Below are 20,263 nucleotides of genomic sequence, written 5' to 3' on the forward strand. Positions count from 1 at the left end.
TCGTCCCTACCAACATGTATACATCCCCAGTGGCTCCAATATCAAATCCTTCCCTTTGTGGCTGCTGTCCCGACGTTGTAGTTCCCACCGCGGCTCGTGCATTAATCCAAGGCGTCGACTCTTTCCGGACCGCGTGGGTACGAGAACGGGCCCTGGTTAAGTCCTGTCCGTCCGATCTAGTCCAGTTCCGACTATCCGCCTAGCCTCCAAGATTACATTCAGCCCGCATAGCCGCTGAGTCTCAGAGTCTTCGCTCGGGGCCCTTCGCAGTTTCCCCCGTGCTGTATTATCTAGACCCTTGGAAACAGTCATTTCCCTCTATTTCGCTGGCTCGACTGAAAGAGAGTCTTTGGCGAGCGCCAGATGACCTTCTACAAGTCCCACTCGTCCTGCTGCTCCGTCGCCGTCCAGTCCTCATCCTCGTCCTTCCCGCCCTCATCGCCCTCGTCGTCCTCTGCCCCACCGCCATACGCATCCCACAGCGCCTCTATGCGCTCCCTCGCCTCGTCGACGCCCTCCCTCCCGACGCCGTACTCGCCGCCCTCGTACTCGCGCAGGACGCCCGCGCGCACGCGCCGCAGCTCTTTGACGCCGAGCGCGAGGTGCCGCAGGTAGTGTCGCGCGGACGGACTCGTCGAGAGCGTCGTGAGGATCGGGAGCGAGCGCGGCTGAGAGGCCGTGTAGGAGAGGGCCGAGGGGAAGCGCGCGTCGGGGAGGCCGAAGAGCGCGGCGGACGAGGCCGAGGTGGGCGAGGCAGAGACGGGGAGCGCGGTGGACGGGACGGGAAGGACAAGAGGATGGCCGGACTGCGGGTGCAGGCCGCGGTAGATCGGGAGAGAGGAGGGGATGACAGGGTAAGGGTCGGGGAGAGAGACCCTGTGCGTTTGCACAGGAGCTTGGTCAGCCAAATCGCACAGCTGCATGCTCGACCGGATGCATGAGAGGTCAGAGATCACGCACCAGCGCGAGAGCGGCTCCTTGAGCGGGGTCGCCGACTTCTCGAGCAGCGGGCCGATCGCCTGACTGTCCTCAAAGTCGAGTCCGCGCGCGACGCCATACTGCGCATAAGGCACGTCGTCATCCTCCTCTCGCTTGGGCTGGATCCGCACATGCCAAAGTCAGCGACACGACGGGGATGGCGATGGTCGACGAAGACGCACCTTCTTCCCCTCATCCTCCTGCGACTCCTCCTCCCACATACTCCAATCCTTGACCGTGCTCTTGAGCTTCTTAACGCCCGCCTCGCCCGTGTCGCCATAGTACTCGACCGGCGCAAGCGGCGTCGCGCCGCACAGCGAGGCAATCTTGTTCCCGCCGCGCCAGTTGAGCTGCTCGATCAGCGAGGAGAGGACGTCGGGTTCGCTGTGCGGTCCGCAACTCTGTGAAATCAGCACAGTGCGACGAAGGGCCGGCATGGGCGTGACGGGCGAGGACGCAGAACGCACCGAAGCTCGCTGCCCGCGCTCTGAAGGTGCATGGTCAGGACTTGCTCGTACGCGGCAGAGCGGTCGACCTGCGAGGGAATGGACGTCAGCTTGCCGAGCCTGCGAGCCTTTCAAAAAGCAGTCCCGGCTGTCTGTACAAGACAGCATGCACAGCGTGCGAAGACAGCAGAACTCGGGCAACGCACGTCGTCTCGCAAGAACCTCCTCCACTCCTGCTCGGCGCTCGCTCCCGCGCCATCCACCCAGTCGCTGTACTCACGCACAGGCTGCACGGGGAGGACCATGCTTGCGAGGTCTTCGAGCGCGACGAGGCCGAGCGCGGCATTGAGGAGGCGTTGGACTCTGGCGCGCTGTGCGTCAACAACAAGCTACGTAAGATCGCGCGATTTTCCGTCGTGGGTCAGAACTGCGGAACAGGGAGCCCGGAGACGCACGTCGGAATCGGCGCGCTTCCACCCCCTCGCATTGCTCAGTAGCGCGGTGGACCAGATCGCAGCCTTGGGGTGCTCGTCCCTGAGCAGCTCGAGGAACGACGCGGTGAGGCCGGAGAAGCCCGTCGAGAGGCGCGTCGTCAGGAGGAAGCCCTGCGTGGCCCGGCGGGTTCAGCCGGCGCGAGCCAGAAGAGAGGGAGAGGAGGCGGGACAAGCACACCTCGGTGTGGTCGCTGCGCTCGGCAAAGAGGCGGAGATCGTCTTCGACATTGTCACGCAGCTGTGAGGCGGCATCACTGCGGTGAGCGGGCGCGAAACAAGGACATGGTGTCGGAAGAGCGCACTTCTGAATTGCCGTCCCACGCTTCCCGCCCCTGCACAAACGTGGCGAACTCGTTTGGCTCGTCTGAGCCGAACTCGGAGAAGCCGCTCAGGGCATGCGGGCGGTACGAGCTGCGGTGCGCGTAAAGGAGGTCGGCTTCAGAAGGAAGGACGAAGAGGACGCGAGCTGCACGTACTGGTCGCGCGGGTCTGCGGCGGGAGCTGCGGCGCCGCGATGAGCATGTGGTGCAGCAGAGGTGGACCATTCGGATGCCGGGCTGGTTGTGCGGGATTCCAGCGAGCCAGAACAAGCGGAGGAAACGCAAGGTCAGCACATGCGTTACGGGCTTGTCTGTCTGCTGAAACGCACAGGGTGTCTACTGCCTCCCTGGGACGCTTGCCCTGCCCTGTCGGCGCACGTCGGATGCGTCAGTAGGCGTGCAGAGGAAGCGGGTGAGGCGGTGCAAGGGGGTGAGCGCACCTGCGAGGACGAGGTCGAGGGTGAGGTCGCTGGTGGTGAGGTTGCCCTGTGCGTCTGTGCCCGGGTTGCGCGTGATGAGCGTCGCCTCCATCGCCGCGAGTCGAGAGCGAGAAAGCGAGACGACGGCGAGGCAGAAAGCGTTCCGCGTCGAGACTCGGACTCCAGATTGGCGCGTGCGCTCGAGCCGCGCGTCAGGCACGCGCGCTAGAGTGCAAAGTACGACCAAGTCTGGCTGACACGCGCATCTCTCGCCCTCGCGCTCGCCTTGTGCTCTCCGTGTTCCCCCTCTCGCCTTCCCCGCTCGCGTGCGGTCAGGCGCAACTCTGTCCAGCCCAGGGCCCGGCCCACCCTTCGCACGGCTCGGCGGACCCTGCGCGCGCACTGGATGGGGCGCAGCGAGCACGAGCGCACGCACGGCTACCCGACCCCGCCGCACTCGCCCGACACGGACACTCACGGCGCGACCATGCACGACGCAGACGGCACCGACGCGCACCCCGACGCAGCGGGCGAGCACGACCACGCGCACGTCGACCGCTTTGATCCGCTCGCAGGCTACGCAAACTCGCCCGAGCCCTCGACGCGCGCCACCGCCCCGAGTCGTGTGCCCCACTCTGCCCCCGATCCTCAGCCACGCCCGGATACCTCGCGCACTAGCTCGCGCACAGAGCCCAGGAGGCGCACGAGCACGAGGAGTGACCGCGAAGGCGACGCATCGAGGCGGAAAGCGCGGGCAAAGGCGCTCCAGCCGCCAAAGGACCCCGACCTCTTTGACACGGACGAGGCATTCCAGGTGCGTGCACTCCGTGAGTTCTTACCGAGTCTGTGAACTGATCTGAGAGGTCTTGCAACAGGCGCACGCAGAGACGGAAAAGGCGTCGGGCTGGCACCACCTTCCGCTCGTCCTCGTCGCGCTGCCGCCGCTCGGCGCAATCGTCCACGGCCGCGCAGAGAACTGGAGCGACGCCATCATCCTCGCCCTCGTCGTCTTCTACCTCTACCAGCTCATCAAGGGTGCGTCGCCGAAACGAGCCTTGTCGAGCGTAGCACTTCCAGACTGGTGCACGCCGCTGACTGGTTCTCCTTGACGTGGAGCAGTACCCTGGGAGCTCTACTACGCCTCCTATGCCCGCACTGTACTCCCTCCCGGTGTCGAGCCCGTCCCCTCCTCGGAAGACTCGACGCCCGAAGATCCCGCTGTGGCCGCACAACGCGCCTTCTCCGCCGCTGCGCTGCGGCGCAACGAGCTCGTCGCGCTCGCCACGACGTTTTGCGTGCCTGCAGTCGGTGCCGCGCTGCTGCACTATGCGCGCGGGCTCCTCAGCGACCCGGACCGCTACCTCAACCGGTTCTTGATCGGCCTGTTTGTCATTGCCAGCAGCGTCAAGCCGATGCTGCACTTCTCCAAGCTCGCCAAGCGCAGTAAGTTGTGCTGTCTTGTCGTCCTTGGTGGTCTTCGTGCGCCTGCACGGCACTCGCGCGGCCTGGGTCCAGAATGACATGCTTACCGTCTCTCTCGCCTGCAGACTCACTGTGGCACCAGGAAGTTGTCCACTACCCCTCGTCCCAAGTGTACTCTCTCCAGCGTCGCGTGCAGAAGCTCGAGTCCGACCTCGTCCAGGTGCGTCTCTTGGGCTCATCCGTTTCAGCTTTCCCTGACCCTGTTTGTCCCGCAGCTCTCGCGCACGGCGGCCCCGCTCTCGGACCTCGACTCGCTCTCGTCGCACCTCTCTGCGCCGCTCTCGACCCTGCAGCGCGCCGTCCGCCGCGCCGCCTCGGAAGCGCACCATGCTCAGCTCTCCTCGTCTGAGCGCCTCTCGGCGCTCTCGGGCGCGTTCGACCAGCTGTGCTCGGTCGTCGAGCGGCAGGAGCAAGAGCTCGCCCAGATGCGCGAGACGGTCGCCGCGCAGAGCCGCCTCGTCGCGGGCGCGCGGCGCGGCGGCGGGGCCGGGTCGAGCCCCGGCGCGGCGGCGCTCGTCGGCGGCGTCGTCAAGACGCTCATCGTCTACTTTGCTGCGCGCCGCTCGGGACCTCCTTACGGCGACCCGTCCGCCTCATCGGCCCCTCGGCAGCTCGAGAACGGGCACGCGTCTCCGCACCGCAGCGGCGGGAGCAAGGGTGGCCTCGCGCTCCGCCTCGCCGGCGTCGCCTTCTGGCCCGTGACCCTCCCGCGCTCGATCGTCTCGTGGGCGGTCGGGACGGGCGCGCAAAAGGCCGTCCGGGCGCTCGGGTGGGAGGACGACGTCGCGCTCAGGTCGCAGGCGCTCATCGAGCACGCGGGCGAAGACGCGGACGAGGGCAGGGGACGGCGCGCGCCGAGGAGTCGCACGACGAGCGCGAGGAAGGGGATCGCTGCGGCGAACCCCCCGGGCCCGCCGCTCGTGGATGACGAGGATCTCGCGTACGAGGACGAGCCTGCATTGGCAGCGGCTGCGGCCGCGCCGCCGTTCGCTCGTCCGGCGCGGACGGCGCACACTGCTTTGAGGCGCGCTGCGACGGGTGGGTCGGGCGGCGCGGCGGGCGCAAGGCGGACGAGCGGCCGGGCGAGTGCTGCCGCCGCAGGTGGAGGTGGAGGTGCGGGAGGAGGTGCGACGTCGCCTGTCCAAGCGAGGCGCACCGCGCCGGGGCTCGTCAAGGGCGCTGCGTGATCCGTTCCTGGTCCTGGAGGCGACGGACCCGGGGTGACGTGCTTTTTGTGGTGTTGCGGCTGACGACTGGCGCTCCCCCCCCTTTTTTTATCGCTTCTCGGTGTGCTGTACATACCCCTCGTCGCCCTGATCTGTCTCACGCTGTCGCATGTCCGATACCTGCCCTTGTTGCACCCCTCTCTTCGTTCCCTCCCTCAGTAGCTTGCAACAGTACCCTCTCTCTTTCCCTCCCTTGGTCCGCCTGGAGAGGCGTGCGTCTCTGCGACGGACGTGTGTCGAGGGGTTACGTCGATCATTGCGCATTCGAGAAATCGAGGAGGGAGACATACTCTGTGCATGTCACCTGGAGCGTGCTTGCGTGCGCCTGGCCGTAAGTCGCGTCGCCCGCGACCAGCAAAGACATGCCAGCGGCTGGCGCTTGCCAGCCCAGGCGGTGAGTCAGATTGCGCAGGTGCGCAGCTCACAGCGGTTGGGAATTCGACAGGGAGATTGGCGAAGAGTCGGACGTCCGCAGACCATTCCTCCGGCCGGTCCCGCATGCGTCCGACCACCTAATTTCCATAAGCCGCTCGAAGGACCAGGCCTCCGGACTCTCGTGCTGGATATCAGAACGACCAGGTGAGGATGCGAGCGCAGAAATAGAGAGCGAAGCAGGTGAAGCGGCGTAGACGAGACGTGAGCAAGCGGCGATGGCGCGCAACTTTCAGCGAAGCTACACGCCGAAGTTAGTAGAGCAAGATCTCGGAGCCATCGAAGTCAAACCGCTGCTTCTTGCAATGTGAATTGGAACGCGTAGGCGAGCAGAGAAGCAGGAGGAGCGAAGGAAGGCAGCGGGACAAGCGGGGGCGCGCGAGTACGGATGCGGCGCCGGCTCTACACGGAGCCTGAGCACGCCTGCAGTCTCACAATCGCGTCGGCTGTGGACGACAAAGGAGAGCGACGATGCCGCCTCGCTCTCGCTCCCCCACCTCGCAGCGCCGACCTCGCTTCACGCACGTTCGGGACAAGGACGCGCTCGCTAGATTCACCGAGTACACCTTGAGCCATGGCCAGTCTCCTCGAGCGCACCCTCGGCGCCGTCAAGAAGGACGCGGGCGACAACAGGAGGACGAGTGGAGGAGGCCAGTCGAGGGGCAGCCCGTACTCGGTCAGTTCGCCCAGCTGCTTGAACGAGCTATAAGAGGGCGCACAGTCTGCCCCTGTGGTCGCACGAGGCCGCGCTCGTCGTGCCCAGTCTCGTCGTGCGACGACGCGATTGCTTTACATACTCGCGTGCAGCTCCATCCGAGGGTGAGCCTGACAGCTTGCTGACTCGTCTGTGCACCTGCAGAGGCCCACTGGCGACTCGTGGAAGCACGACCGCTTCGAGAAGGACGAATCGGCCGAGTCGGACTCGCGCAAGCCGGCTCGCGCAGGAGCAGCGGCGGGCAGCAGTGCAGCTGGAAGCGGGCCCAGCGCCAAGCTCGTCATTCGCAACTTGCACTACGAGGTGTCGGAGCGCGAGCTCGAGGTGCGCTCTCCTCACCCCTCTCCCCGCCCGTCTCATGCCGGCACTCGCTCACTCCCTCTTTCCCCCCTGCAGCTCCTGTTCGTGCAGATCGGCCCCATCGCAGCAGGGCCCAAGATCAAAGTACGGCAGCACATCCCCCCTCCTCTTGCCTCTCCTTGCCGGTCTACAGGGTCATGAGCGCCGCGTAGAGCAATTCGACCCAGCAGACCGGCATCGGTTCGACCGAATGCCTGGTCCGACAGCGATCGCTTACTCGCATACTACTTGCCTCTTTTTTGCTCTCGTCCGCCACGTTCGCCTCGACCACTCACCCGCCTCCCTCGCCTCATTCGGTGCTGCGCAACTCTAGTTCGACCGTTCGGGTCGTTCGCAGGGCGTGGCGTGGGTGACGTACGGGAGTGAGAAGCACGCAGCACAGGCAAAGGAGGCGTTTGACGGCGCCATGGCCAAGGGTGCGTCGTTGTTCTTTCCCTCGCGCTCGCTTTCAGGGCTGACTCTGCTCTCCCGCAGGCGAACCGATTCAGGTCGACTTTGACTACCACATTGACCGTGCATCTGAGCGCGGCGCTGCCGCGCCTGGGTCGCTTCTGTCTCGTCTTGGTGGAAGCAGCGAGTGCGTCGCCTGCCCGTTCTTCCTGTGCCACGGGGACTGATCTCGCGACCTCTACAGCTCGAACCGCGGCCCTCGCTTCGCCAACGACGGTCCCTCCTCCCGCCGTGCGTCCGGCCCGCGCACCTCGAACCCGCGCAACGAGCGCGGCGTCGGCTCGGCTCCTCGCGGCGAGCGCGGCGAGCGTGGCGGGCGCGGCGGGCGCGGTGGCGGGCGCGGCGCGAGGGGCGAGAAGCGCGAGCCAAAGACGAACGATGACTTGGATCGCGAGCTCGAGGCGTTCATGAAGGCGCCGCCGGCCGACGGGCAGGTGAGTCTTCGATGCCTCTCTCCTCGGGATATGCGCCTGCCTGGAGGCTGTGAAACGGAGCTGACATGCGCTGCTCGTTGGACAGCAGTCGAAGCACGCACCGGCCGCTGCGTCTGGCGGCGATGTCGAGATGTCCTGAAAGGGCTCTCACACATCTTTCTTTCACTCCCAGCGGCCTCTCCGTCCACTCGAACAGTCACTGTACTACCCCTCTCTCTCCGGTGCTCTCTTGAGCTTGTGTACTGCAACTCTGCGTGCTATTATTGGGCATCAAAGTCTTCGAAAAGTCCGCCGACGCCTCGTCCCCGTTCTCCTTTCGCCCGCTCCTGCATGCTAAATCTCGTGCTCGCCTGGCGTGCATTGCGAGGACAGTCTCGAGCGTCTCTCACGGCTAGAGCGAAGCGGAGGCGGAGGCGGCGTCAGTCCCCTTCGGCCAAACTTGCCGACGACGAATCCTCTCACTGACCTCTCTTTTGCCCGCCTCCACCGTAGAGCCTCAGCTTGGCAAGACCAGAAGCGTTGTGGGCAGGTCCTCAGACCCTCGCGAAAGGCACGCGCGCTCGCCGGCCCGATCTCTCTCACTCCTCCACCTCCACCTCATCACCGATCTCGCTGGAGGTTTCGCGAGAACGCTAGCCGCCGTGCACTGCTCTCCTGTCCGCTATCTCCTGTCTCCTGCTGTTCGCTGCATCGCCAACCCGAACGCTTCCCAGATCCATCACCATGTCTGCTCCTGTCGCTCTCTCCGATTCGGTCCAGGTCCCCGCCATTGGCTTCGGCTGCATGGTTCGCCCTCTCCCCTCCCCGTTCAGCCCACACTTCACAGATGCACTGACGTCTGAGATGCTCCCAGGGTTTCTCGCAATCGTACGGGACCAGCAATGACGAAGAGGCGAAGAAGGTCTTGCGCCGCTCAATCGAGATCGGGGCGACGCTTTGGAACACTGCGCGGATCTACGGCAAGGAGCAACACAACGAAAAGCTCATCGGCGAAGTCCTCCGCGAGGGCAACAACCGCGCACAGATATTCGTTGTGTCCAAGTGGGGCTTGAAGCCAACGGCTGACTCGATGGAATGTGACGGTGTGTCTGGATGCTTTGTATTTGCGTGTGGGAAAGCGTCACTGACAGCTGCGACGGCGCGCAGGTTCTGCTGCCTATGCCAAGCAGTGCATCGACGAGACCATTGCAAACCTCGGTTCCGCGCCGGATGCCTACCTGCTTCACCGCATCGACCCGAAGACGCCCGTCGAGGAGGGCGTCGCCGCCATGGAGGAGATGCGCAAGGCTGGCAAGACCAAGTACATCGGCCTCTCCTGCGTATGTTCCCCTTGCTCGCTTGCGCTCTGTTCGGCTTGCTGAGTGCTCACCATGCGTTTGTCCAGATGTCGGCCGACACGCTTCGTCGTGCGGCTAAGGTGGGCAAGATTGACTTTGTCGAGATGGAGTGGTCGCCTTTCGAGACAGAGATTGAGGTGCGTGCAATTTTTTTCCACCCTTCGGGAGCCGCACTGATTGGTGTGCACTGGACCTGGCGTCCTGCAGCGCAACGGTGTCATCGATGCCTGCAAGGAACTCGGCGTCAAGATCCTGGCGTACTCGCCCCTCGGCAAGGGATTCCTCACCGGCCGTTTCCGCTCAATCAAGGATATCAGCGGCGAGGCCGACTCGCGCGGCGCGGGAGCGTTCCCGCGGTTCAGCGAGGAGGTGTTTGAACACAACTTCAAGCTCGTCGAGGCGATCGAGAAACTCGCCGAAAAGAAGGGATGCAAGCCGGGTCAGCTGGCGCTCGCTTGGGATACACAAGTCTACCCGGGCCTGGTCATTGCTATCCCTGGGGTACGTCCATTGTGTCTGACCACGCAATCTGCCTTGACAGCGTCTGTGTGCGCCACATTCAAGCCTGCTGACGACTTCCCGCGCGGCAGACCAAGTCGATCAAATACCTCGAGGAGAACTACGCCGCGCGCAACATCAAGCTCTCGTCCGACGAGCTTGCCGAGATCCGCAAGGTCCTCGAGGAGAACCCCGTCAAAGGCGCGCAGTACAACGAGAAGCTGACGCAGATCTGGAGCGAGTGAGCCTCCAGGCAAGCCCACGGTGCAGTGCAAAACCATTGAGGATCAATCCACTTGAGAAGGCCGCGAGACGATGCGAACGAATGGAAGCAATGCACAAACAGCTACCGAGTGCCCCATCCTTCAATGAACTGTATACCTACTCCAGCTCCTGATGCGGCAACCGTAGCGGTAGAAGACAAAGGGGATGCAAGACATGACGAGCGAAATGCTCGCGAGCAGGGTGAGAGCCCAGTGCGGATCTGCAGACGGACGGAACGTCGGTCTCTGCCTTCAGTATGACCTTAACCGGACAGTTTCGGGCACAAATGAGGGCACGAGAAAGAGGCGGAAGGACGCAGTGCCAGGAGACGTACTAAGATGGGCGTACATCGGACCGGTGAACAGCACTGCACCGCCCTGCCACAAGTCGGCGTAAGTGCCAAGCGACAACCGAAATTGCTGAGGGCGCACGTACCGCGATAGGGTAGCGCAAGAAAGAGTTGCTCGACAAGGCGCTTGCCGCGGCGTGTCCGTACGAGTCTACATTTCTTCGATGGTCAGTCACCTACAGAGCCGTTAGAGCGCGAATTTCTGCGCACCAATGAGGTAGAGGAACGTCGAGTAGAAGCAGCACAAGAAGCCAGAACCGGCGAGGGCTTGCGCGCCGAGCGTGGCGAAGAGCGAAACGCGGCGGTAGCAGACCCAGGCGCTGCACGTCCAACGCCCGCTGTGTTTAGTCAGCGCGAGCCCAGTCGACAGGCAAGCAAGCGCGAACAGCTGTGGCTGTTGACGCACCTCCAGTAGAGCCCGAGCGGAACAGCCCAAGTCCCCAGCATTGCGACCCTGAGCCTAACCTCCGGTTCTACGCTCCTAGCCTCGTTGTTGACCCGGTCCACCACGTACCGGTAGTCGTAGAGCATGAGAGGTGTGAGCGCTCCGCAAAGGACGAGTCCGACTGCGGTGGAGAGGAAGGTGAGGCCGGAAAACGAAGGCGAGAGGGCGTAGGGGGCGAAAATGTGCGGGAAGCTGGACAGAGAATTCAGCTCATCAGCTTCTCGTACGTGCGGAGTGAGTTTGACGACAAGGCTGAACCGCACGCACGCCGTCAAGTTGCCGAAGGGGACAATGAACTGCGGGTTTCGTTCCTCAGCTCTTGTTGCTCACCGCCTACGGGCGAGTGCTGCTGAACGCACCACCACGGTCATGTATGCGCAGAAGCACGCCACAATTGGCTCCTTGACGAGCATGAGGAACGGGCGCGCGAGCGTGCGGCCGAAGGCTTGCGCGAACGAGATGCGCGTGCGCTTGTATTCAAGCGGGGAGAGGTAGACCGGCAAACGGCGGCGGCGGCGAAGAGCTATGGGATCGGACGTCAGCGTCTTGCCGTACAGATCTGACGGGATATCGCACCAGCTGCCTTGAGCCCGAGGAGAAGAGGCGGATATGTTTCGGGCAGGACCGCGAGCGCGAGGAGGAAGAGGAAGCCAGCGCTGCGTGTGCAACAGAGTGTTGAGATGCTGTGCTCGCCTCTGTGCTCAGTATCTCGAGCGCGACGCGCTACGCACCCGATAGCCTGCAGCCAGTCCGTCCAGCGATAGCTCAAGTCGCTCTCGGCGACAAAGCCGCCGATGACGGGCCCTGCGGCGCAACATGCATGAGCAACAGGTCGTTCTCGGGTACGAAAGCGTGCGAGCGTACCGAGACACGGGCCCAGGCTATTTCCGCGGGCACACAGAGAGGGATCAGCCCGCCTTACTCACGAAGGAGCTGGATGCGCCAAGCGGAAGAAACGCACAACCCGCCGACGCCAAAGACGCCAAACGCGACCGTCCGCTCCTCCTCATTCCACAGATCGCCTACCGCTGCTCCAGCATTCGCGAGCGGCGTCGTGGCGAAACAGCCGGCGAGGAAGCTGCGCCGACGTGGAATGCGCGATGTTGTCAGAATGGGCGACAACAGGTCAGTGGCCGAGACGCACCGCAGCACCAGGCGAGAGGTCAGTGTGGAGGAGAGCGCGGCGCCGACCTGCAAAAGGGCGAGACCGGCGAGCGAGACGAGATAGACGGGATTGCTGCGGTCTTTAACGCGTAAGCTCTTCGCTCTCCTCGAATTGGTCGACTCGGTGAGCGGACGCACCGACCTGCGAGTTCTGAGAGGGGCGCCATGATCGGAGCGGCGAGGCCAAAGCCGGTGAGAAAGAGCGCCGTGTCGAGGTTCATCTGCGCCTCGTTTCAGCGTGTGGGCGGTCTGGGCGCACTCTCCTGCCCGAATCCGTCAGAAAGCACGCACGACAGTGAGCGACCGCACGCCGAGGTCCGCAGCCGCCTTGTGCGCGACAGACGCGTTGATGGACGAGCAAATGCCGACGAACGTGCAGAGGAGCGACAGGAGGGCCGTGATCCATGTTCGGCGCGCCGTCGACCAGCACTGCGGATGCCATCTCATCAGCAACGGCGAGGAGCAGACTGTGCACAACGCTGCAAAGCGCACTTGAGGGTTGAGCGGGTCGCGCGGGTGCGAGAAGCGCACGATCCGCACTCCCTCGACCCTGGCGACCTCTTCGTCCGCGACGTCCTCCTCCGTGCGCGTCTCGCCATTCGACTGGACGGCAGGGAGCTCGACAATGTCGTCGTCGGGGACCGGGCTGGCGTGCACGAACCGCGACTCGCAGTGGTCTTCCTCTTACTCCTCGGCCTTCTTACCCGCTTCTTCCTCCGCGCCCGCCGGAGCGATCCCGGAGCGGCTCTTGCGCTTCAGGCTGAAAATTCGAGGAAGAGGCGGGAGGACAGGAGGGCTGACTGAGGTTGGATCCGAAGTAAGAAGCGAGACGGCGGGAGGAGGCGGAGACGGCGGCGCGGCGGGAGGGTGCGGGACGAGGAGCGAGAAATGTGTGGCGAGGCGACGATGGAGGCGGTACGTTTGCATGCTGCTCCGACAGTCTGAGCGGAGCAGAGGAAGGGAGGGTAGGAGGCCATGAGCGAGGGCGAGTGTGCGAGCGAGCGAGCGGCAACGGAGGGACATCAGACGTGGTGGCACGGCTAAGCGGAGCGCATTCGAGCCGCGGTCTGCCGACCCAGCAGAGAGCGAAGCATCAGTGAGTTCCGTCGAGAGCAGCATTAGGCGCACGCTGCCCCGGACGGCCGCATGTAGCAGCTCGCAAGACGCGGAAGCAAGCAATGCAAGAGCGAGGTGCGCACGCAGCCCGCAGCGCCCAAGCACCTGCTCAATCTCAGCGTCAGCATGGCTGCACGTCTGCCGCAACGCGTTCAGGATTTGCGGCGAATGCGAACTGCGCCAGCCAGCGTTGCACACCTGCGGCTCGGTTCACCGTCGTAACCCAGCCTTTGGCTCGCCCGTGAATGTCCCGCTCGACGGCGCGCCGACCGCGTACTTCTTCCCGCGTTCTCTCAGGCCCCGGAAGCGTCGCACGACGAGATTGGCGAGCGAGGGAGAGAGTCGGAGCGAAATGAGGATGCGAAGGGGAATCAGGGCCTGCGAGCGAGCCACGATCGAGGGGCGTCAGTGTGCCGCACCTCGAGGGCAGAGTACATTGATCCAGTGCAGCGCACCTTCACAACGAGGTAGGCGGCTGCGAGGTTGGCGACGTCTCCCCCGACCTGCAACCGCTCGTCCTCGAGGCGGTCCTCGGTCGTTCCGCGCTCCTTCTCGCGCTCTCGGCGCTCCTTGCGCTGCTCGGCTGTCTCCTTGTCCCAGCCGAACCAGCCGTACCTCCGCCCTATGCGCTCCGTCTTGTCCTCTGCCTCGCGAAGCCAAGTCCTGACCGTGTCTCTCCACCCTCCCCGGTCCTTCGTCCCTGCAGCCTCGTCGCGCCCGTCCTCCGAGTGTTCAAGTATCCATTGGACGAGTCCCGTTCCGAGCCCGAGGGCGTGGAAGAGGGCAAAGAGGGCGACGAGGGGCACGAGGGCGGTGAGCTCGTGGAGGACGACAAAGGACGCGACGAGTGCGGGCGGGTCTGCGTGCGGGTACTGGGCACGCAGGCGGGCGAGGTACGGCTCTAGCGCGCGCGGTAGTCGGCGTTGCGGGGTCGCTGGACTTGACGATGCGAGGCGGAGAGGTGGGGAGCGAACGAGCGGCGACGGGGGCAGGCGAGAGCAGCGAGGCCGTGGAGGGCCGTGCAGTGCGCGGGTGCTCGCTCGGAGCATCTCTGTCGCTCTCTAGTTGTGCGTGGTGGCGCAGATGCAACCCTCTCCCGCTCTCTCCTCGGCGCTTGGCTCCTCTCCCTCGCGCCACTCGGCTCAGACCAGCGCAGGCGCAGCTGCAGAGACTAGCACACTCCCGCGCCATGGCCACGCAGTACACCAAGCGGCGCCGCACGCCCTCGCCCGAGCCCGCCGACCCCTACGCCTTCGACGACGACGCCCCCGTCTACGTCCCGCTCAAGCAGCGCCGCAACCAGCTCGTCGCCAAGCTCGCGGCAAAGGGCGGCGGAGCCACCGCCGCCGCGGAGAAGCGCAAGCACGAGGAGGAGGAGGACGAGCGCAGGGAGCGCGAGCGCCTCGAGGACGACGCGCGCAGGAAGAAGCGCGAGCAGCAGACGCTCCTCATGGAGGCGCAGGAGGTCAAGCGGCTAAAGGCCATCGAAGGTGCGCACCCGCTCCTCACTCTCGGACGAGGTCGCAGCCCTCGCTTCCGTGACTTCTCGTACTCACGCCGGATTCACCCTGCAGAGGCTGCAAAGTCCGAGCAGCAGAAGCGCGAGGAGGAGGAGGCCAAGATCCTCTTGGCACAGGAAGCCGCGCGCAAACAGCTAGCTGGTGCAGAAGAACTCGCAAAGGGCATCGTCTACACGGAGCGCATGAAGACCTCGTGCGCCGCTGTCGCCTCTCCTTCCGGTGCCACTCAAAACTGACCACGATGATTCACAGATGGCGGCCACCGCACTACATCCGCGACAAGCCCCAGGCAGAGCATGACGCCGTGCGGGACAAGTTCCACATCCTCGTTTCGGGCGACGAAGTTCCGCCACCCATCCCAAACTTCAGGGTATGCGCCACCCCTCTTTGCCCCTTCAAGCGGACTCTTCTGACCCGTTCCATCTGGACGAACAGGACATGAAGCTTCCGAAACCGCTGCTCGACTATCTCAAGAAGAAGAAGATTGAAGCACCCACGCCTATCCAGCTGCAAGGCATCCCCGTCGCGTGCGCACTCCTCTCCCCATCACTTTATAATCCCTCTACTCACGCCCGCTTACGCTCGCAGCTTCTCCGGCCGCGACATGATTGGGATCGCCTTCACGGGCTCGGGCAAGACGCTCGCCTTCTCGCTCCCGCTCCTCATGTTTTCGCTCGAGGAGGAGAAGCGCATGCCCTTTGTGCAGGGCGAGGGTCCCGTCGGCATCATCATGTGTCCGTCGCGCGAGCTGGCGCGGCAGACGTACGAGGGCTTGCAGGAGATGGCGAGGCTGATGGAGCAGGGCGGGTTCCCTCAGTGCGTTCAGGTCTCTTTTGCCCGCTTCTCAGATTTTGTGGGTGACTGACGCTATCGCTCTCACTACTCATCCTCGTCGCGGTCCCCTCGGCTGTCCTTGCTCGTCTCTCGCACGCCCACTCCCCCGCCGCTCAATCGCCCCCAGAGTCCGCTCGCTGCTCTGTATCGGCGGCATCAACATGTCGGAGCAGTCGCAGGTCCTCTCGCAGGGGTTCCACATGGTCGTCGCAACGCCCGGCCGACTCCAAGACATGCTCGAGAAGCGCAAGTTTACGCTCAACGCGTGCAAGTTCTTGTGCATGGACGAGGCCGACCGCATGATCGACATGGGGTTCGAGGAGGATGTCCGAAACATCATGAGCTTCTTCAAGGTGCGTTGGCGAGGGGAACCTCGCCTTGCGCCTCGATCCGCAGCGGTTGAGCGGGTTGGGGTATTGGCTCGTGAAAGATCTCATTGCTGACGCTCTCCCGTGACGCTTGCAGCACCAGCGCCAGACGCTCCTCTTCTCGGCGACGATGCCCAAGCGCATCCAGGACTTTGCGCAATCGGCGCTCGTGCAGCCCATCGTCGTCAACGTCGGACGCGCGGGCGCCGCGTCGCTCAACATCATCCAGGAGGTCGAGTACGTCAAGCAGGAGGCCAAGATGGTCTACTTGCTCGAGTGCCTGCAGAAGACGGCGCCGCCCGTCATCATCTTTAGCGACAACAAGAACGAGGTCGACGGTGCGTGATCGCGAACTCGCTGTCTGTTTTGCGCCTCCACGCGTGCCGCTGACTCGAGTCGTGCCGATATCGTGCACAGATATTCAAGAGTACCTACTCCTGAAGGGCGTCGAGGCTGTGGCCATTCACGGCAGCAAGAGTGCGTCTCCTCCCCGCTTCGCGCCTCACAACGCACAACACTAATCATGCGCGGCTCCTGACAGCCCAGGAAGAGCGTGAATACGCCATCAAGGCGTTCAAGACGGGCAAGAAGGATGTCATGGTCGCGTCGGGCGTCGCAAGCAAGGGTCTTGATTTCTCCGAGATTCAGCACGTCATCAACTTTTCCATGCCCAAAGAGATCGAGGTGCGTCTCGTCCCGACCATCCGTCCCTCTTGCCGGTCTCGGCGAGTCGTGCTGATGTCGGAAATGGGTATCTCGCGCAGGACTATGTCCACCAGATTGGTCGTACTGGTCGTTCGGGCAAGACGGGTATCGCGACGACCTTCGTCAATATGCAGACGGCCGAGCAGACGCTCCTCGACCTTAAGTACCTCCTCATGGAGGCCAAGCAGAAGTGCGTCCCCGCCGTCGGCGTCCCTCTCTCGCGCGTCGCGGGCTACTCAGCGACGGTGACTGATTCACGCCTTGGTTCGCGAACGCACAGGGTCCCGCCGTTCCTCACTTCGATCGAGGACCCGAACGTCGGCGCAGACGGCAAGCCCGTGGGCTGCACCAACTGTGGCGGTGCGTCTCGACTTGTCCTCGCTCTCTTCTGCCTCCTCGTCGTCGGCAGGCAGACACTGATGTGCCTTGGCCTTCCTGAACGCGCACAGGTCTCGGTCACTCAATCCGCAACTGTCCGAAGCTCGAGGAGAACCAGCGCCGGACGATGGCTTCGTTCGGGAGGGGCGCCGAGGGTGGGTACTGAGCGTGCGCGGTGCGCGACGGTGTGTTGGTACTGCAAGTTTATTGTTGTTTCCGACATCGAATGTGGGACATGGAGGGTGCGAGATGGTGTCGAAAGGGTTCGCGTTTGTTTTGCAGACTTCCGCGTGCGGTTTGCGTTCCGCTCGTCACCGTCTCTGCATCCGTTTCCGCGCCCAACTGGAAGTGATAGGGAGCGTGTTGGCTCTCCGCTGCCTGCCCGCGTGCACAGCGCAGCTCGCAGCTCCTGTCTCCGCCGCTGCGTGTCCTGCTCGTCCTCCTCTTGCTCCGCCCGACAACCTGGCATGGCTCGCCGCCCCTGGCGCCCGCGCACGGGTTTCTCGGGCCCGCAGCCGACCTTCGCAGCGCAGGGCAAGGCTCCGAGCGCCGGGTGGGGCACGGTGCGCGCGAAGAAGGGGACCGGGAGCGTCAGTCGCGAGGGCGCGTTTCCCGAGGGACAGGGGAACAGACTGGTGCTGAGCAGGTGCGTAGGGTCTCTGTCGATTGCTAGGCTACGATGGACGGGCTGCACGCGCTGCCCGAGCCCGTCGCAGCAACGCTACCTCCTCATTCTGGTCTGTGAGGCGGTGCTGACCTCTCTGCTTCCTCGTACAACGTGACACGCGCAGCTCGGACGAGGCCGAATCAGTCGACGAACCTCCGAACAAGCGGTGCGTCTATCCGCAGAATCTGGCGAACCCTGCTCACTCCCCTCACTCTCAGCCGCCGTCGCATCTCCGCCTCCGGCCCCTCGAAACAGTCCCTTCGCGCAACCGCCGCGACCGCCCGCTCCCTCCGCCTCCCCTCGCTTGAGCTCGACGACTCCGCGGCGGAACAAGAGCCGCTGTCGGACGTGTCGGACCACAAGAGCGACCTCGAGCCCGATTCGGACGACCCGGACCGCGAGAGCTCTCGCGCGCGCAGGCAGCGCGAGAAGGCCGCGCTGCAGCGCACTGTCCCTGATCGCGCCCGGACGCAGCAGGAAGGAGTGGAGGAGGACGACGCGGCGCGCATGAGGCGCGAGAGGGCCGAGGCGGCGCTCAGGCGCGCGAGCGCGAGCCAGGTCGTCGTCTTGCTCGACTCGGACGAGGAGCAGCGCGCGGTGGAGGAGGAGCAGAAGAAGCTCGAAGCGGGGCAGCAGCTTGTCGGTGGGCGCGCCACGGCGAAGGGCCAGGAGCGCGAGGGGGTCAACGGCGGGAAGGGGAAGAAGGCGAAGGGCGGGATGAAGAAGGGCAAGGGGAGGCGGCTCGTCGAAACGGACGAGAGCGACGGCGTGCTCGACGACCTCGCCGCCTTCAGGCGCCGTCGCGCTCGGCAGAAGGAGCAGGTCGACGGCGACGCTCTGCGCGACAAGGGCAAAGGCAGAGCGGTCGAGGCGCTGTTCAACCCTGACTCGGACGTCGACGAGCTCGACGACGGAGACTTCGAAGGGCATCCCAGCGACGATGACCTGCCCAGCCCGGCAGAGATCGCTCGCCGCCCCTCGACCTCCTCCACCAAGTCCACCACGCGCCGCAAGCCTCGCCGCACCCGTCAAACCCCTTCGCCCGCCGTCGACGACCGCGCAGCTCGCCGCGCGCGCACGTCGGGCAGGGACGCCGCCGCGTTCATCAATGACACGGACGACGAGCGCGAGGAGGAGAGGCGCGGCGGCGGAGTCGTCTTGCATACGGGCGGTGTCGGCGGTGGGACCATTCGACTGCGCGGTCCTCGGAACGGCGGAGATTCTGCAGACCGCGACGCAGCGGCGTCTACCTCGCGCACGGCTCACCGCGGTTCGAGTCAAGACGCGTTCGAGGAGGACGAGGACGGCGGCGACAAGCGTCATCCCGCACCAAAGCCTGCGAAGCGCGCTCTCGGACGCTCTGCCTCGGGCACTCCTCTCGCCGACGCCGACGCCTACTCGCACCTCGGCATCTCGCAATTCGTCGACCCGCGCGCCGACCTCGCCAAGCGCAAGAAGCGCGCCCTCTCTTCCCCTCCGACCTCGGCCTTCTCGTCCTCGGACGGAGACGACGCGAGTCTCGCGACTCGGCAGCGCAGGACGAAGGGCCTATTGCGCAAGGAGCGCGACGAGATGGACGAGTTTGCGGCGGTGGACAAGCGCATGAGGAGGAAGAAGCGCGAGTACCGCGAGGAGCGCAAGCCTGGGTATTCGAACCCGCGTAGGAATTGAGTGGGAGGAGCTTTGCAGCCACGAGGCTTGGTGTGCCTTCTCTCCGGTCATTGCACTTTGTACGTAGCGTCGCCCCTTTCTGCCTGTCGTTGCTGTTCCTACTAGTCGCATCTGCCTCCCGCAAATCTTCGTCTGCACACTCTCTTTGCTCTGGTCAAAGGTATTCGTCATCGGCTTACGCTTCGGGAAGCTCCTTCAAGCACGTAACAGTCGGGAGTTGATATGCGGTGACGGAGCTCGGCGGAAAGCAAAGCAAAGCGGCCCTGGCTCACCAGGCGTCGTGCGCACGTCAAGGATCCGAGCACCCAATAGCTTTGCCGGTTGACCTCGCGGTTAAGCAGAGGAGCAACAGGGTAGAGCGTACGGCAGCCCGGACTGGTCTGAGGCTATTAGTACACGGGCAGCCGGCCAGTGCAAGGCGCTTGTCTCCACTTTTGTTCCGTATTTCTTCATAAGCTGCTGAGGGCCCGATCAAAAGCTGCGATGCATCGCCAGTTCATAGACGCAGGTCGAGCGAAGCGAGTGGTCGAGTGGTCGAGGACAGCAGTCCGCTGAAGCGGCAGTGCGACAGAGACAGCAAAGATACGAGTCTACGTAGCATGGAGGGCTACACGAACGTGTCCTCTGGCGGTAGCAAAGCGATCAAGGTCTCGTTGCGATGCGCGCTGATGAAGTCGGTAACGAGCGACAGCAACGTGGGTTCGGCCGTGCGAGCATGCTTCTGCATGGATGATTGACTGCTGTAGCCGGCGCAGCTAGTCCTTGCGCGTTAGAGGCGGTCCCGTTGAAGTCGAAGCGTCGACAGGCTTCGTCGCCCTCGTCCCCATCCCGCTTCGACTCACGCCGGCCTCGCGACAGCTTCAGCGCGATTGCACAACCGTGCTGAAGGGCCTGCGGAATGTACAGACCGCAAAAAAGGCAGGAACTTCCGGGGTGCTCGGTGGTACCCACTGCGCTCGGCACTGCTCTCGGACAGCGCGGCAGACTCAGTCCGCACCGGTACGTACCTAATGCCCTTGACGCTGGCTTCTGCTGCGGTCGAGACAGGGCCCAGAAAAGCTGCTGCTGCTGGAGATTGACGTGGATTCTCGGTGATCGAGGAGGACGTCATTCCCCCACAAGTCCCGCTTTGAGCCGTGCACGCATTCACGGCTTGCGTTCACGGCCTGCTCGCTCTTCTCCTTTCCCACC

General features: G+C 64.3%; 8 protein-coding genes across 8 annotated transcripts; 5 read left to right on the forward strand and 3 right to left on the reverse strand.

Annotated features, from left to right (window-relative positions):
- Window positions 1-371: 371 nt before the first annotated feature.
- On the reverse strand, window positions 372-2,769 carry JCM10292_007198 (uncharacterized protein; the record flags this gene model as incomplete). Its single annotated transcript, XM_076648274.1, has 11 exons — window positions 372-876; window positions 961-1,097; window positions 1,161-1,362; window positions 1,446-1,513; window positions 1,631-1,795; window positions 1,880-2,029; window positions 2,097-2,156; window positions 2,221-2,329; window positions 2,395-2,475; window positions 2,568-2,604; window positions 2,679-2,769. 11 exons carry the CDS (start codon window positions 2,767-2,769, stop codon window positions 372-374), a joined length of 1,605 nt encoding a protein of 534 aa, XP_076506221.1.
- Window positions 2,770-3,063: 294 nt separating this feature from the next.
- Window positions 3,064-5,326, forward strand: JCM10292_007199 (uncharacterized protein; the record flags this gene model as incomplete). The annotated part of the gene is made up of 5 exons (XM_076648275.1): window positions 3,064-3,471; window positions 3,533-3,692; window positions 3,777-4,100; window positions 4,205-4,299; window positions 4,355-5,326. The coding sequence occupies 5 exons, from the start codon at window positions 3,064-3,066 to the stop codon at window positions 5,324-5,326; spliced, it is 1,959 nt and encodes a 652-aa protein (XP_076506222.1).
- Window positions 5,327-6,371: 1,045 nt separating this feature from the next.
- On the forward strand, window positions 6,372-7,895 carry JCM10292_007200 (uncharacterized protein; the record flags this gene model as incomplete). Its single annotated transcript, XM_076648276.1, has 7 exons — window positions 6,372-6,473; window positions 6,657-6,836; window positions 6,909-6,956; window positions 7,210-7,288; window positions 7,347-7,449; window positions 7,507-7,756; window positions 7,842-7,895. The coding sequence occupies 7 exons, from the start codon at window positions 6,372-6,374 to the stop codon at window positions 7,893-7,895; spliced, it is 816 nt and encodes a 271-aa protein (XP_076506223.1).
- A 584-nt stretch (window positions 7,896-8,479) lies between these two features.
- Window positions 8,480-9,836, forward strand: JCM10292_007201 (uncharacterized protein; the record flags this gene model as incomplete). Its single annotated transcript, XM_076648277.1, has 6 exons — window positions 8,480-8,542; window positions 8,610-8,838; window positions 8,903-9,075; window positions 9,141-9,230; window positions 9,301-9,594; window positions 9,684-9,836. 6 exons carry the CDS (start codon window positions 8,480-8,482, stop codon window positions 9,834-9,836), a joined length of 1,002 nt encoding a protein of 333 aa, XP_076506224.1.
- A 120-nt stretch (window positions 9,837-9,956) lies between these two features.
- JCM10292_007202 (uncharacterized protein) lies at window positions 9,957-12,740 on the reverse strand (the record flags this gene model as incomplete). Its single annotated transcript, XM_076648278.1, has 16 exons — window positions 9,957-10,075; window positions 10,190-10,232; window positions 10,291-10,355; window positions 10,415-10,524; window positions 10,611-10,841; window positions 10,917-10,945; window positions 11,009-11,172; window positions 11,226-11,305; window positions 11,381-11,453; window positions 11,514-11,530; window positions 11,611-11,727; window positions 11,794-11,886; window positions 11,952-12,034; window positions 12,105-12,242; window positions 12,306-12,459; window positions 12,502-12,740. The coding sequence occupies 16 exons, from the start codon at window positions 12,738-12,740 to the stop codon at window positions 9,957-9,959; spliced, it is 1,755 nt and encodes a 584-aa protein (XP_076506225.1).
- Window positions 12,741-13,139: 399 nt separating this feature from the next.
- JCM10292_007203 (uncharacterized protein) lies at window positions 13,140-13,978 on the reverse strand (the record flags this gene model as incomplete). Its single annotated transcript, XM_076648279.1, has 2 exons — window positions 13,140-13,307; window positions 13,385-13,978. 2 exons carry the CDS (start codon window positions 13,976-13,978, stop codon window positions 13,140-13,142), a joined length of 762 nt encoding a protein of 253 aa, XP_076506226.1.
- Window positions 13,979-14,118: 140 nt separating this feature from the next.
- On the forward strand, window positions 14,119-16,900 carry JCM10292_007204 (uncharacterized protein; the record flags this gene model as incomplete). The annotated part of the gene is made up of 12 exons (XM_076648280.1): window positions 14,119-14,419; window positions 14,504-14,642; window positions 14,702-14,819; window positions 14,885-14,976; window positions 15,038-15,265; window positions 15,411-15,636; window positions 15,749-15,989; window positions 16,069-16,128; window positions 16,193-16,335; window positions 16,416-16,546; window positions 16,637-16,716; window positions 16,806-16,900. The coding sequence occupies 12 exons, from the start codon at window positions 14,119-14,121 to the stop codon at window positions 16,898-16,900; spliced, it is 1,854 nt and encodes a 617-aa protein (XP_076506227.1).
- Window positions 16,901-17,201: 301 nt separating this feature from the next.
- Window positions 17,202-19,072, forward strand: JCM10292_007205 (uncharacterized protein; the record flags this gene model as incomplete). Its single annotated transcript, XM_076648281.1, has 3 exons — window positions 17,202-17,380; window positions 17,526-17,567; window positions 17,620-19,072. The coding sequence occupies 3 exons, from the start codon at window positions 17,202-17,204 to the stop codon at window positions 19,070-19,072; spliced, it is 1,674 nt and encodes a 557-aa protein (XP_076506228.1).
- Window positions 19,073-20,263: the final 1,191 nt, after the last annotated feature.

Source organism: Rhodotorula paludigena (genome assembly GCF_050403205.1).
Source record: "Rhodotorula paludigena JCM10292 DNA, Rt_paludigena_JCM10292v1_ctg14, whole genome shotgun sequence".
NCBI classification, from domain to species: domain Eukaryota; kingdom Fungi; phylum Basidiomycota; class Microbotryomycetes; order Sporidiobolales; family Sporidiobolaceae; genus Rhodotorula; species Rhodotorula paludigena.